Below are 16,248 nucleotides of genomic sequence, written 5' to 3'. Positions count from 1 at the left end.
TTTGTTGAATTATAAAATTCTATATTAAAAAAAAAAAAAAAAGCATTTGCAAGACAACAAGTACATACATCCACTATGTATTTCCAACACTTTTTCAGCCATGTGTATTGAACACAACATTATGGATAAGGGTTAACTACATTCAAACCAAGTAGGAATTTCAGCGATCCAAGCCCACACTGTACAGCAGCACATGGTTTATTTGTTACTTGCCAATAACAATTATATTGAGATGGTGGTAATATTTAGAACAGGGTTCCTGCAAACTTTAACACAGTACAATAAATACAGCAGCCGTCCATGTCAGATAAAACACATTACACAAATAAAACTGGAAGATCGTTGTTAGTCATATTCAGAACTCTGCTAGGATTCATCACCAATACGCTTCTTATTTTTTGTTTGAAATTCTATAAATAGCCTAACATTTAGGGATTGAATACTCTTTCCATAGAATAGCAAAGACTTTGTACATAAACCAGATAAATACAAATAAATAATAAAATGTAGCACTGCACTAGAAATAAACATTCTACATTTTCAACTTAATCTTTTCTTTTCCACACACAAGCTCCAGAATATCTTTCTTCTAAAAAGTTAATAACAACACAGCTTCAGGGTCTCAGTACATGCCCTTACATTCTCAAGTAGTGCAAGACCTTGTTCTGGACTGCCCCCATTACATGGAATAATGTTACTGGGCATTGCTAGGGCTGAAGTGTCTCTGCTGGGTTTGTCCATTACACAGGGTAATGCAAAGATGAATACAATTGATAAACAATGTTATTGATGTCAAATATATGTTTGTTGGTATAGCTCAGAAAAAGAATAATTTTAAATGGACAGAGTTGCAAGCTCTGGGCTTCAGTAAGGTTGAAAACTGAGCCTCGAACAACACATTCATTTTAGTTTTGTAGCTTTAACACACGACCATGTAATGACGTCATTTATGATCCATTATTCCTCTATGTTCAACGTAGCACAATCTGTTGTACCTGGCAACCCAGTCAAACCTGCACAAAGGCATTCCTTTTGAACCTGTTATGTCTGAGATTCACCCATCCCTCATGCAAACAGAGGCTTCAAATTCCTGGGCTCAAATACCATACCCAGCTTGATCCAGAGTTCAATTTGTTACAGAAAATAATATATTATAAAACAAAAATGAGTCCCAATACTATTACAGTTTTTCCCAATTGTTTACACACGTTTGCTGAATCTTTGGCTCATTTTCCCAAAACTCTAAACACAAAACACAAAACCACAAACACAAAATGCAAAACTCTACAAATCTCTAGCAAAAGAAAACACTGCATTCAAAACTGTTTTATCTCTTTCCAAAATGTTTTTTTTTTGCATCAAAATGACACACACACACGTCATATGAATAGATCTGTCTACCAACCAACAGCACACTGATGTGCTCAACACAAAACACTATTATGAATATCCCATCAGTAGGTTTATGCCTTTTGCATTTTCAATGTTACACTGTAGCCGGTTGTAAAAAATTGTCACAGTAATGTATACCTACTCAAATATATATAAATAAACACACACAAATGCAATACAGTAACAAAAACATTGTCATTTATTTCCAAAATGCAGTATTTTTGAACACTTGTGTTTTGTATGTAACACTTTCCATACCCAACAGGAGAAAACCAGGAAAAACATTCAGTAAGATAAAGGGTTTTCTGTACAAAAATAAAAAATGAAAGTGGCTCATTCTTTCAAAACTCTAAACACAAAAAGACAAAAACACATGCAAAATGTAAGACAAAAGAAATTAGGCTGCATCCTGCCTCCTATTTTGGTCTGGCCACAGCACCTCATCTACATCACAAGCGATGTTGTCCCTGGCTAAACAGCGGGGGAAGAATCTTCTGGAGTGACGGATCCAGCCGCCGAAAGCCCCCACATCAACTTCACCACATGCATCCTCCATTGCCTGGAGAACAGGCATGCATGGGAGGGGATGGCGGTCATACACCTTCCATTGCCATGCCAAAAAAAACTCTTGAATTGGGTTTAGGAATGGGGAATATGGTGAGAGGTATAGAACAATAAATTGTGGGTGGTCGATGAACCAGTTGTGGACCAGAGCAGCCCGGTGGAAACTCACGTTGTCCCAGATGACAACATACCTGGGCTGCTCTGGCCCACCCCTCTGCTCGGCTGGAATGAGGATGCCATGTATTGTGTCCAGGAATGTGATGAGAAGGGCAGTGTTGTAGGGACCAAGGTTGGCATGGTGATGGAGGACGCCTTGCTGGCTAATGGCTGCGCACATGGAGATATTCCCTCCACGTTGTCCAGGGACATTCACAATGGCACGGTGGCCAATAATGTTCCGTCCCCGTCCCCTTCTTTTGGCTAGGTTAAAGCCAGCCTCATCAATGTAAATATAAATGTGCTGAATTGCAGTGGCATCCAGCTCCAAGACTCTCTGAAACAGACAACAAGACAATATGTGAAATAGACCTAGAGCAGTCAATATGGTGAGGCACAATACACTGGATTACAGTACTGTAATGTGTCTATACAGTGCTGATATGATAGTAAATTCACAGTATAGTACTTACTTGCACATATTCATAGCGCTGTTCTTTAACCCTCTCTGAGTTTCGCTCAAATGACACCCTGTAGACCTGTTTCATCTGGATTCGGTTGCGCTGTAATACACGGTCCAATGTAGATAAGCCCACCTGGTGAATGTTATTGAATATTGTGTTGTCTGCAATTATGTGGTTCTGGATTTCTCGTAGTCTAATGTTCACAATAGCGGTCTCCTGTTCTGGCGTGAACAGCTGGTGTCTTCCACCATGGCCTGGCCATCTCTCAGTTCTGCAGAAGATCCACAAATATGATATGATTTGTTACAGTAAGCTAAAATAATCTATTTTCTTTCAATATGAAATGACATTACTGTAACATTGACCAACAATCATTGAGTAACATAGGCCTACTGATATGTTGGACTGCAGTATACTACAGTATACATACATAAAGAGCATAGTGTAGATGGTAGGTAACTTACCGGTTCTCATTTCTGAATGTACGGATGATAGATGCAACCGTGTAGCGGCTCAGGTTGGGCTGAACTCTCTGCCCAACCTCCCTCATACTCAATCCATGATCGAGCACATGGTCAACCAATGTGGCCCTGATCTCATCTGAGACAACTGTCCTTCCTCGTCCTCATCCTCCTCTTCCTCCTCTTACTCTCACTCCTTGACCTCTAGCTCTTGCTTCAGCATTGACTTCCATTTTCCTCCAAAACAAGAGAGCTCATCTGTGGCCTTTTCTAGTGCTAAAGCTCTGATTTCTAAGTGAACAATTCAGCAACTAGTGTTTAAACCTGTGAGGAGTGGGTGTTGCCAATTGGTGTATAGAGCTTGGCATTGTGATTGGTGTTGCTTTCCAAAAGGACTACAGAGACTTTAATTTTGAATGTTGTGCCTATTGTAGAGAACTGTGCGTAGTGCTTTGCAAAAAGTGTGATATAGAATTGGAAACTGAGTGTAAAGCAGGAATTGTGCTTGCAATTTTGCAGACTTGGTTTAGGGATTTGGTACATGAGTTTCAGGTTTTGGTCATTGCGTTTCAAGTTCCAATTTTAGTGTGTAAACAATTGGGAAAAACTGTAATGTTACTGGGCACTGCTAGGGCTGATGTCTCTCTGTGTTTGTCTATTACACAGGGTAATATTACAGGGCACTGCTAGGGCTGATGTGTCTTTGCTGTGTTTGTTTGCAGCAATTGGAGAGCCAGTCAGTATAGAGTGGTTCAATCCGCAGGGGGACAGGATTGTATCCTCTCAGCGCATGGTCCTGCAGACCGAGTCCATTCGCTCCCGACTCACCATCTACAACGCCAATGTGGAGGATGCCGGTATATATCGGTGCCAAGCAGCCAACGCCAAGGGGCAGACACAGGAAGCCACGGTGGTTCTGGAAATCTATCGTAAGTTTTCCTGTCTTATTAATTGTGTGTGTATATATATATATATATATATATATATATATATATATATATATATATATATATATATATATATATATATATATATATATATGTGTGTGTGTGTGTGTGTGTGTGTGTGTGTGTGTGTGTGTGTGTGTGTGTGTGTGTGTGCATATATATTATACATAAGCTGTTTAAGAGCCTGATATGTGAAAATGTACGGCACTTAAACCAGTAATGGCGCATTGAACTTGTTCATTGTCTGAATCTATTGAATTTGAAGAAGATGTAGGAAACAGTTGGAATGGTTCTGAACAAGTTGGAGTCTTGTGCGAGTAGCATATCGAGTTACTAGTAGACACGTCTTTATAGACCCATTTGCATGTACTCATCCCCTGTGTCAGTGCATTGCCTAGCCTGATTTCAGAAAAGGGCTTCTTTTACTCTTGGTTTCTGAAGGTATGTTTTACTGTTTATTGTGGGATGAATTCCTTTGCATTTAACTGCTAAATTCTTTCCTAATGGTGTTTGATACCTCTCAAATGTTGGATTAAAGACATACAGTTGTCTGAGCCATTTCAGGCTTTATTGTGAGCTTCATCAGTCACATTGAGGTGAGCCTCACAGTGAAAGCTCATTGTGAAATGGGAGTATTATTTCTCTCCCTGCAGTAAAATAACTATTAGGAACTCCATGATGTGGAATAGTACAGCCTCCCTGCCGTTACGTTGGCATTTTGTTGCCTGTCTCCATATTATCATAACTTTGCTATTCACCACCACAATGAACTGAATAGAAAATACCGTAAGGAGCACACTATAATCAGAATGACACAGAAACACAGACACACATCTGTAAACACGGACACACATCTGCATTATGCATACCATCATATCCTTCACAGTCTTTTGTTTTCTAGATGAATTGAATTTCCAAAATGAATGAAATCACTTTTATACTGTTTTACTACTGCAGTACAGTGGTCTACTTTAATGTGTTTTTTTTGTTTTGTTTTGTTTTTTTTTTCTTAGAGGTAAAACAAGTTATAGTTAAGGAGAAGCAACAATGAATATCAAAACTCCCAGAATTAAGAACAAGAGCTCTTGCCTTTGGATCATGAGTTTAGCTAGAGGCTGCCTGTTTGGCAGTAAAATATAAATGATGCTGAAGTTAAAAGTGCAATTAATTTCTCGATGGATTCCTGGAATAAACTGAAAGGACATGTGAATTGGGGATATTCCCCTAAAACAATGCAGCTGCAAATGTGTACTGTACAAAATGTTGAGGATTGACATTAAGTATATAATTATCTAACCTCAGTATGCAATGCCAGGAAACCACAATAAGCCTTATAAGCCAATAAGCCTTATTTGGACTAACTGACCTCACACTGCCTTGGGATATCTGGCTATCCTTAAAATGTTTACCACAATAGAAACCTCTTAAAGTATATGTACTGTTCCAAGTTTTCGGTTTTTATCTTACATACATTAAAGTAGGGATGAAATAGATAAAAAAATGTTTTTAATTGAAACATCGGTATCAAACGGATGGAAAAAATCTCGGAATACACACTTCACATGTGGAATATGATGTGTAGTAGTTCTGGTTTCTGATTAATAATGTCCCTGGCATGTATGATGAAGCAGAATCTGTACAAGTCGAAACTACATTTTACCAAGTTAGCTGGTACTTTGTGAACGTTTGGGCAATCTCTGTGCTGACAGAAAAAAGTGTCTACAGAAAGTACGAACATGACATCAGCACAAAACAAGCCAGGTTTATTCACCTTGAAATCATAAAAAGAAAAGAAAATTGACAGAACTGGGTGGTGCAAGCCACCAGGAAATGGTCAAAAGTTTACCAAATAAAGCATCACCATTTTCTGTCAAATATTATCGATTAAGATTGTTGGTGTTAGGCAGTATTTTAGTTGATGGACAGACAGTACTGTCACATGAAGTCACCAATATATATCTCACTGCAATAAACAGTGGCTGTCCAGCAAAGCACAACGCTCTGACAAACTCATTAACATATTCTGTGCTTTCTTTTTATTAAAGCATGTGTAAAAGTCACTGTGGAAGGGGTGTGGGTAATTCACTGACTAGGAGACAGACAGGTGTACTTGAAAACACCACACAGGTGCCCAGTTTTATTTGCAAACAGTTCTTGCTTTTTCCGGCAGAGGGCACTGTTAACCGTGGGCTGCCTATCAACGATGATAGACAGCACCACGGAAATACCACAGCTGGTACGTGAACAGCAAGTGCACTCGCAGGTGCTCAAAGAAATAATAATGAAAACAGAAGGCGAAAAGAACAATGGAAAATAAAACAGTAATAAAACTACAAATAAAAGGTGCTGCACTCGGCAGCATTATCCCGGTCGTCGCTACCTGCATGACCCGGATCACCGTCCTACTCTGTAGGCTAACTAGCCTGTTCTTTCACAATACGCCGGGGTCTGCCCAAGGGTTCCCCGCTCTCTCTGTCTCGCTATGAAACTCTTTGTTTCGCCTGATTCCCGGTCCTGGATCAGAGCTTCCGCACTCTCGTTGCGTCTAAGTGGGCAGACCTGAGGAAACAGCAGAGCATTTTTTTATAGGGCTAGCAATCTGCCAAGACTCGCCTCTCAGCCATTCAGAGAGGGGGAAAGTCCATACACCCACTTTCCCACTATATAAATATAAATCCCAGAAGGGTGTAGTAAAGCATATTAAAAACATGGCAAACTATGGTAGACTATGGTAAATGCACAATGTAGGATAACCATGACTGTGAAATGTACTGCGGTAAGAGGCTGCTAAGAGATAAAAATAGACTCTGCCTAAACATTCTTTAATAAGTGTTGTTAATTGGGGCATTTTTCTCTGCAAGAACAAAGCTATTGAGATGACTTTATAGCATGCCTGAATAATTGTTATAAGAAACAAGTTGAATATGTAAAAGTTAAGAAACACTTAAGATGTACTGTAAGACTAATCAGCAGCTAATTTGTCTTTTAATCTGCTAAAACCAGAACTAGTGGGTACCAGTCAAATGGGTGCCTTTCTCCACAGCATGACAATCTAATTCTTTAAAGCTGTCAGAGCTGCATGTTTTAAAATTGAATGCAGAGAAAAACAGAAATCCATTTATATTTCACTTTAATAAGCAGTCGTGGATAACACATCGGCAGCCCTTTAATAGAATGGAGGTGCATGCAGAATTTGGGTTTGTAAAGCTGACACAGCTCTCTCTGTCATTTAACCTTGCAGAGAAGCTGACGTTCCGCGATGTGAAGACTCCCCAGGAGTTCCGTCAGGGGGAGGATGCTGAAATTGTCTGCAATGTGATCAGCTCCCCTGTGCCTATTGTAACCTGGATCTATAACAACAGAGAAATCACTGCAACGACAGACGGTAAGAACAACAATGTCAGCCATGAAGAAAATCCCAGCAACTGCTGGTTGAGCTGATAAACAGCAGATAACTAATAAATAACAAGTAACAAATTAGAGACAAACAAACAAAACACTCACACATATATATATACTGGTACTTCCGGGTCATTCCTTAACCATAAACGAAGGAACAGATATCGTTGCTCCGTCCCCTATTTGTACCTTCACTCATGACCCATTGGTAAACGATTGCAAACTCTCCTCCAATCCATGGCTGCCAGATCATTTCCTTTTGGGTCGATGAATTAGTCCAGCCCCCTTTCTATATGTCTGACTTCCTTTTAACCCTGGGAATGAATTGTCAGGCCATCCTGTCCAGGGTACTCTGTTCTCTTCCTCACAGGTCAGGAGGGAGGTTCACCACCAGGAATCATTCTATTTCTGTCAGAAGCAGTTACAAAATAAAGTGCTGTAGCAGGATTGTTTGACAGGTGTTTTGACTAGTAGACTTTACTTCAAGTTGAGGGGAGATGCTCTGAGACCAAGACTGCCAGCAAAGCCCTGAAACCCAGGGCCTAGTTGCTTCTTTTGTTTGTTTTCCCAGTCTGCCTGGATTAAAAGGCACTGAACTGCACATGTCTGATTCTATGATGAAATTTCTCATCTCTTAAACACGGGTAGTTCACTGCACTCTGGCATGTATTAAAGTCCTGACAGGCCATAATAAATAAATAAATAAATAAATAAATAAATAAATAGGCCTTTACTGGCATTCCTGTATTTCTCCCAGAGGTTTTCTCTCAACAATCCTTTGCTTCCCAGTCTCATGTATTACACTTCGAGGCTGCTATGCCTATCAGTTTCCTAAATGACTAATCGGCTGCCAATTTCCAAACCAATCAACTTTTACATTCCAGCAGCATTCCCATGCTTTTAGACAGCAGCTAAAAACCAGATCACTGCCTGCAGCACCCTGGACAGAGACCACCTGAGAGAGACTGAGAGAGACAACTTCAAAACCTGCCAAGCCTGGCATGAACCCAAATCACTAATCCACGTCTGGCTTTTGGCCAGATCATTTCAAACTATATGTATAGTTATTCAGTGAGCTTTCTAAAAATTGGAGTCAGATATTTAACACATTACTAATCTGCAAATGACCTATGCATTGTTTGTATACATTTTTAATTCCTGGGGAATTAAACCATAATTTAATTCCATACATATGATCCAGGTTTTACCAACAGTCTTTGATAATCAGTTCCCATTATAATATGTATTTAATTCTTCAAAGATGAAATTATCTTTTTAGAAAGATTGAATATATGGAGATTATCCTCAGTCCAGGCCTATGTGTGTATCTCACCCAATGCAGAGCAGTGAGTAACAGCCAGTTTGCTGGAATCAAAGCAATTTTTTGTTTAATCTATGCCTGCAACATGTTGATGATGGTTGGTGATGATGATGATGATGATGATGATGATGATGATGATGATGATGATGATGATGATGATGATGATGATGATGATGATGATGATGATGATGATGATGATGATGATGATGATGATGATGATGATGATGATGATGATGATGATGATGATGATGATGATGATGATGATGATGATGATGATGATGATGATGATGATGATGATGATGATGATGATGATGATGATGATGATGATGATGATGATGATGATGATGATGATGATGATGATGATGATGATGATGATGATGATGATGATGATGATGATGATGATGATGATGATGATGATGATGATGATGATGATGATGATGATGATGATGATGATGATGATGATGATGATGATGATGATGATGATGATGATGATGATGATGATGATGATGATGATGATGATGATGGTGATGATGATGATGATGATGATGATGATGATGATGATGATGATGATGATGATGATGGTGATGGTGATGATGATGGTGATGATGTTGATGATGATGATGATGATGATGATGATGATGATGATGATGATGATGATGATGATGATGATGATGATGATGATGATGGTGATGATGATGATGATGATGATGATGATGATGATGATGATGATGATGATGATGATGATGATGATGATGATGATGATGATGATGATGATGATGATGATGATGATGATGATGATGATGATGATGATGATGATGATGATGATGATGATGATGATGATGATGATGATGATGATGATGATGATGATGATGATGATGATGATGATGATGATGATGATGATGATGATGATGATGATGATGATGATGATGATGATGATGATGATGATGATGATGATGATGATGATGATGATGATGATGATGATGATGATGATGATGATGATGATGATGATGATGATGATGATGATGATGATGATGATGATGATGATGATGATGATGATGATGATGATGATGATGATGATGATGATGATGATGATGATGATGATGATGATGATGATGATGATGATGATGATGATGATGATGATGATGATGATGATGATGATGATGATGATGATGATGATGATGATGATGATGATGATGATGATGATGATGATGATGATGATGATGATGATGATGATGATGATGATGATGATGATGATGATGATGATGGTGATGATGATGATGAGGATGATGATGATGATGATGATGATGATGATGATGATGATGATGATGATGATGATGATGATGATGATGATGATGATGATGATGATGATGATGATGATGATGATGATGATGATGATGATGATGATGATGATGATGATGATGATGATGATGATGATGATGATGGTGATGATGATGATGATGATGATGATGATGATGATGATGATGATGATGATGATGATGATGATGATGATGATGGATGATGATGATGATGATGATGATGATGATGATGATGATGATGATGATGATGATGATGATGATGATGATGATGATGGTGATGATGATGATGATGATGATGATGATGATGATGATGATGATGATGATGATGATGATGATGATGATGATGATGATGATGATGATGATGATGATGATGATGATGATGATGATGATGATGTGATGATGATGATGATGATGATGATGATGATGGTGATGATGATGATGATGATGATGATGATGATGATGATGATGATGATGATGATGATGATGATGATGATGATGATGGCCTAGCACTATCCTGCTCTCCTCTCCTGGGCAGATCGGTTGGTAGTGCTCCCTAATGGCAACATGCAGATCCAGAAGGTGGGCAAGAGCGATGAGGGGGTTTACCGCTGTGAGGCCCGGGTGGAGGCTCGGGGGGAGATCGACTTCAGGGACATCACTGTCATCGTCAACGGTGAGAACCGCATCTCTTTGGTTATTGAAATATAGAGCCACCACTTAAATGTTTCTAGAAGTTCTGTTACAGGTACAGGGTTTAGGTAGCCACAGTGAGGGAAATAACACAGCCATAACGTTAGAGGAAAAAACAGTGCATTTTGTAATAAATGAGCCCTGTTTTGTGCGAATCAGTTTTATTAAGAGGGGAGGGATGTTATACAAATAACTTGTTTTTATTTAGTGGTCACTGTGGTATGTGAGACATGCATTTAGTGTTAGCAATAAAACAAAACTAAGGTGTCTATTCAAGTGTATCTGGAGATCGCATGATTCTTCCACTGAGCTGAACTGTAGTTTTTAAAAATGTTGATGGGCTGTTCAATTTCTTCTTACCTGAAATACATGGCATACTTTATTAGTATAATTATGTGAAGCTATTTTTAACAGGCATTGGAAATGACACTGGTGTCCTTCCCAGAATTTTTTTTTTCATTGTTCAGTTACTTTTTAGGTAAACTCCACTAATACAAACTCCATCTTTTTTATTAAAATATTGTGCACCAGTGTGCATGCATTACTGTGATATTCTGGATCACTTTGTATTATATTTGCCTCAAAACTCTTTCTGATGCTGAGATTTTGTATTCTGCAATGGGGAAAGTCCAGACGTGTCTGGCCTGGTTTACAATACCTTTTCCCTGGGGCAGTTTGCCTCAGCTTCTTACATTAGCAAAATAATTGGAGAGTATCTCATAACTTTGATCTGCATTGCATTGTCATTGAATTATCAATTTCAGAAGAATACAGTCAAATTGTGCTTATGAATAAAAATAAACTAAGCTGAAGATGTCTGAGCTAAGTAAGAACCCTGCATAACTTGAGTTATGTACAGAGCATTATAGACATTTCAAAAACTGCTTGCAGTGAAGCAAAATATTATCTACCCTTTGGAAGCCTAACCATTATTTAAGGTCTTAAGTACAGCTAAAAGCAAACAGCACTTCCCCATGATATTTTGTTACTTTTTTTTTTAATTATATTTTTTCTTCCATTTTCACCTCATCACTTTGAACTATCACTGAACCCATAGTTATTTTGGATGGAGCTCAGCTGCCTGTACTGTGTAGGGCCATTCTACATCACCCATCGCCTTGCATTAGGTATTCACCTGGATTCTGTTATTGGCCCTTTAATAATTCATATTTCTGTCTATTTCTATAGTCAGAGCCTGAAGGAAATTAGTTATGAAGGCTTTGTCAATAATATGCATAGAGTTTTAAAAAGTCTCTAAAAGGCACTACAACCTCAAGCACTCTAGAAGTCAAAATGACATCAGTTTTAAAACTGGCACTAGGCACAGTAGAAACAAATTGGTTACTAGCGCACATGTACTGTCAATCCTCCCTGAACCACTCTGTTACATCACTGCTGTCATTTGGTTTCCTACGTTTCACCCCAAGGCATATTTTAGTATATCACCTTGCAAAATACCAATCTGTGGTTGCTTTATAGTCTGTTCCGAAATCCTTGAAATTGTCCGATAATTTAGAAAGGATCTAATCTGTGAAAAGGGATCTGTGTATTAACTGATCCAAATCTGCTAGGCAAATCAAAATAGTTAATGAAAAAAAAAAGGTTTTATTGTAGCTCATATTGTCATTGGGTATCTTTTATACTGTTGGTGCTGACTACAGCTTTGTAAAGATAGATGTCTGTGAAAGGCTCTATAGGAAAAGTACATTGTATTTCATTTCATTGTGCTTTAGCCAACGCTATTGACATGCCTTTGAACGACCTCTCTGAGCTGATCTCTTCATTGCAGCAAGTACACCTCTGGTGCTCCTTTCAGATCTGTTGCTCTATATCTGCATTAGTTCTTGAACCACTGTGATGAACTAGCACAACCTTTCTGACGTCAAATACATTGCATTTCAAACATTACATTTCGATGTTGCTACACATAGTTTTTAGCCTATGTGACAACCTATTGTGTGATAATGCTGCATTCAGGGTGATATGGACTAATAAAACATTGCAATAGAGGACCAATGCACTGTTTACTGTACTTAATAATAAACTGTATCAAATTGTATTTTAAAGTGTATTGATTCTGAAGACTACACACATTTAGAAGTTCTTGCTCCAAGCTTCTTTTGCTACTTCGGAAGCCTTGTTTTCTCTAAATTTCCTGCTTAGTTTCACTGATAGTTTATTACTTTCCTTTATAGTATGCTTAATTGCAACCCACTTACTTAACTAGATATGAGAACATTTTAACAACCATGCAAAACTGTAAGTAAGGCTAAAATGAATATACCAGTACATCTGAGTGCATAAAGAGAGCCTAGATTCACTGGCTTACCTGGTCACATGAATTATCCAGACTTAGCCCTGATAATTAAATGGGTTTAATGGACTCATTTTTTTATTTTTTATCATGGCTTACGTGATACCTGCAGTAAAACTTTAACATCAGCATCAATCACTCGAATGGGCAAAGGTGTCCATTAGCAATGTATTCGGCTCTGTAGCCAAATCAAATCTGTCCCATCCCCTAGGATTCATGCTGAGAAGATTCCCTTAGTTGACTATAGGACAGCTTGTTCAGTTGCACTTGACTGGGATAAGCTTTAGGGCTGAATCTAGAGACAATACATCCTGTCAGTGGGAAGCAATAACATCTTTAATGGAGGTCAGGATGCGAGTTCATGCCTTTTACAAAATAGCTAATCTACCAGCCATGATAGGGATCTGATACATGACATGATGGCAGGGTGTGGATAGATGCAGGGATGCCATACTTTTCAAAAATATAATTTAATGAAACAAGGTGAGATAGACTGCAATAGCTCTATATTAATTTAAATAATAATTGTGGCATTTCAGGTTGTGCTATAAACTGAACAGTAAAGTATTTCTCTTTGGTCCCCCAGTCTTTACTCTACAAGTAAATCCTGCTTTACCTTGCTTGTTCTAGCCTTGCTTTTTTTGTGTTCAGTCCCTCCAGTTCTCACTGTGCCTCAGAAGTCCTTTAACGCAACCGCAGATCGACAGGAGTCAGTGACTTTTATCTGCTCAGCTTCTGGGTCCCCTGAGCCCGCCATCACCTGGTACAGGTAAGCAGGGTATGATCTCCTTGCATAGCTACCGTGCGTGCTAGTACTGAGCATTCTGATACACTGCTCACCTTTAATTTGTTAGTTCAGAACTGGCTGAGATTATCAGATCAAATCTTTACAAAACCGATATCAGTGAAAAGATTTGATTAATTGACCTGACTTGTTAATTGCCTGCTTTAACCAATGACCCCCATAATTTATATGATTACATCTATTTTAACATTGTGAAACGCAACACAGACAGTGTTATGTTCAATAACTGTAGAACATGTTTACAATCTACACGTTTTTATTGCAAAATTGTTGATATAGCACAGGCTCTGTGCTCGGATTGCAGTAACCAGCCTTTATATTTCCTTTATTTATTAAGCCTCAGGAACATATATTATTTTAATGATAAGGTTAAAACAATCACTGTTCTGCAAACATTAAGTCTGTGTTTTTAGAACCTTTTTTAGAACAGTACATGTGCTTGCGCTTGTAATGTTTGCTCAACCTGCATGCATAACAGTGCCTCAGTGTAACCCTTACTCACACACTGCTTCAAAAGTAAATGGTTAATCTGTTCAATGAAGTTTAAAAAGTTACTTAAACTCACCCAAACTCTCATTTGTGTAGTTCTTCATTATTAGAATACTACAACAAGTCATTTCCACAATGGATTATTTGTACACTCAGTAGTAAGAGCATTATTTTTAAGGCCACATTTTGTAGGTACCTTCACTGGTGTGTATAGAGGTGTTCCCGGTTGTCTACAGAAGCCTACATAAAGTAGAAGTTCCCTTTCTCATTGGGTTGTTCCTGGATGTGTTTGCAGGAATGGTAGGCTGATTGAGGAGACTGACCAGTACTTCCTGAAGGAGAGGAGCACAGAGCTGACTGTGCGCAATATCAAGCAGTCCGACGGAGGCTCCTATTCCTGCAGGGCCACAAACAAAGCCGGTACTGAGGAGAAGGAGTTGCTTCTAAAAGTGTTCGGTAAGAGGGCTGACATGCAGTCTGATGGGCCCCTGCCATGCCCTCTATCAGTAAACATTACTATCTACAGCAGCACAATACATTGTTGCTTCGTCCCTGTGCTCTGTCTACATGGCAGCTTCAGGCTCCTTTAGTCTAGTGGAGAGTTATCCAGGGAGTGTGGGCGTTTCAGAGCCGTGTTACCTGTCTGATAAACAGCAGCTGTTGTCATCAGCATCGGAGAAATGTGACAATAAATGTGAACACATATTCAACATATGTATATACAATACAATACAGGAAGACTGTAGTGTAGTGTTAACTCAGGAATCAGATTGCAGCTCTTGAAGGCTTGGCACACTAACATAGTAACAATACCCTCTAACTGTCCACACTATACAGTCTGTAAAATGTAATGAAAATATAGGAACAAATACACTAAGAGGTGCACCCTTTCAGAAAGTGCTGCATGAAGCTAACATGTATTTAACCTAGTCAGTGTGTTCATACAGAAATAGCCGGTGAAAAGTAATTTAACTTTGAACTCTCAAAACTGCAAACCTGTGTACAAGCCCAGGAAAGTTATGCAAAAACTCCAGACCACTATTGCAGTATAGGAAAGGGAATTCCATCCAAAACTGCAGAGCCCTATATTCATATCCATTTTAATTTGGACTGTAACTATTTAATTAATTAATTTCTGGGTTTAATCTGTGAAATGAAAGTAATTGAGAGTTTTACCAATGGGAAAGATCTGCCCTTGTTTTACAGCTGTTCAATCATTAGTGAGCAGAGGCGGGACATAAGTATGCTAGGGTAGGGTGTAAGAATAGTTGAATTACATGTGATATTGCTTATTATAGAGACCAGTATTCAGAATTATATTGAGAACATAAATTAACTGAGCAAAAATTGATTGTTTTTGTTGTTTTACAGTCCTTCTTTAATACAATAAACAGAATGGCAGCTAGAATGTTTACAGTCCCAGTGAAGTGATGTTGATTTCCATGGTGGGGCCCTGCATGCAGTTTGAGATCTGCAGCTCTAGGACGAGCAGCAGAGACTTCCTCCCAAGTCCTTTGGCTCTGTTAATCACATTATTGCCTCTTTGTTTCCTATATCTTGTTTCACCAAAAAAATATAATAAAGTGCATCTGACTGTGGATGTCATAATGTTTTCCAATACAATACATGCTGGAAACTGGAACCTCTACATTGATCCTAGCAGATTATGTTATGAAAACAGCATGACATATTTCCTTTCCCCGCTGGTATTTTGCATAGGGTCCTTGTTCTTTGATTGGCTGGTGTATTAGTCTTCCAATGCTTAGTTTTTAGGGCTGAGGATCTTGGGAGAAAGTGCTGACAGTTACAATATAACCAATTAATAAAGTTTTAGTAAGACTTTCCATTAAGCGTCTCTAATTAATGTGTATTTACATAGTAGTTACAGAGTAAACACATGTGTACTTACACATAATTACAATGTTATTAT

General features: G+C 38.5%; 1 protein-coding gene across 3 annotated transcripts in view; it reads left to right on the top strand.

Annotated features, from left to right (window-relative positions):
* The window catches only part of LOC121320984 (neural cell adhesion molecule 2-like), a 289,130-nt gene that overhangs the window by 195,809 nt on the left and 77,073 nt on the right, over nt 1-16,248 (top strand). For all 3 annotated transcript variants that reach the window (XM_041259855.1, XM_041259854.1, XM_041259856.1), the window contains exons 3-7: nt 3,760-3,966; nt 7,226-7,369; nt 10,556-10,693; nt 13,676-13,793; nt 14,614-14,774. In XM_041259855.1, the coding sequence (XP_041115789.1) occupies nt 3,760-3,966; nt 7,226-7,369; nt 10,556-10,693; nt 13,676-13,793; nt 14,614-14,774 (768 nt within the window). The remainder of the gene's footprint in view (nt 1-3,759; nt 3,967-7,225; nt 7,370-10,555; nt 10,694-13,675; nt 13,794-14,613; nt 14,775-16,248) is intronic.

Source organism: Polyodon spathula, chromosome 9, assembly GCF_017654505.1.
Source record: "Polyodon spathula isolate WHYD16114869_AA chromosome 9, ASM1765450v1, whole genome shotgun sequence".
In the NCBI taxonomy this organism is placed as follows: domain Eukaryota; kingdom Metazoa; phylum Chordata; class Actinopteri; order Acipenseriformes; family Polyodontidae; genus Polyodon; species Polyodon spathula.
This window is presented reverse-complemented; position numbering and strand designations above follow the sequence as displayed.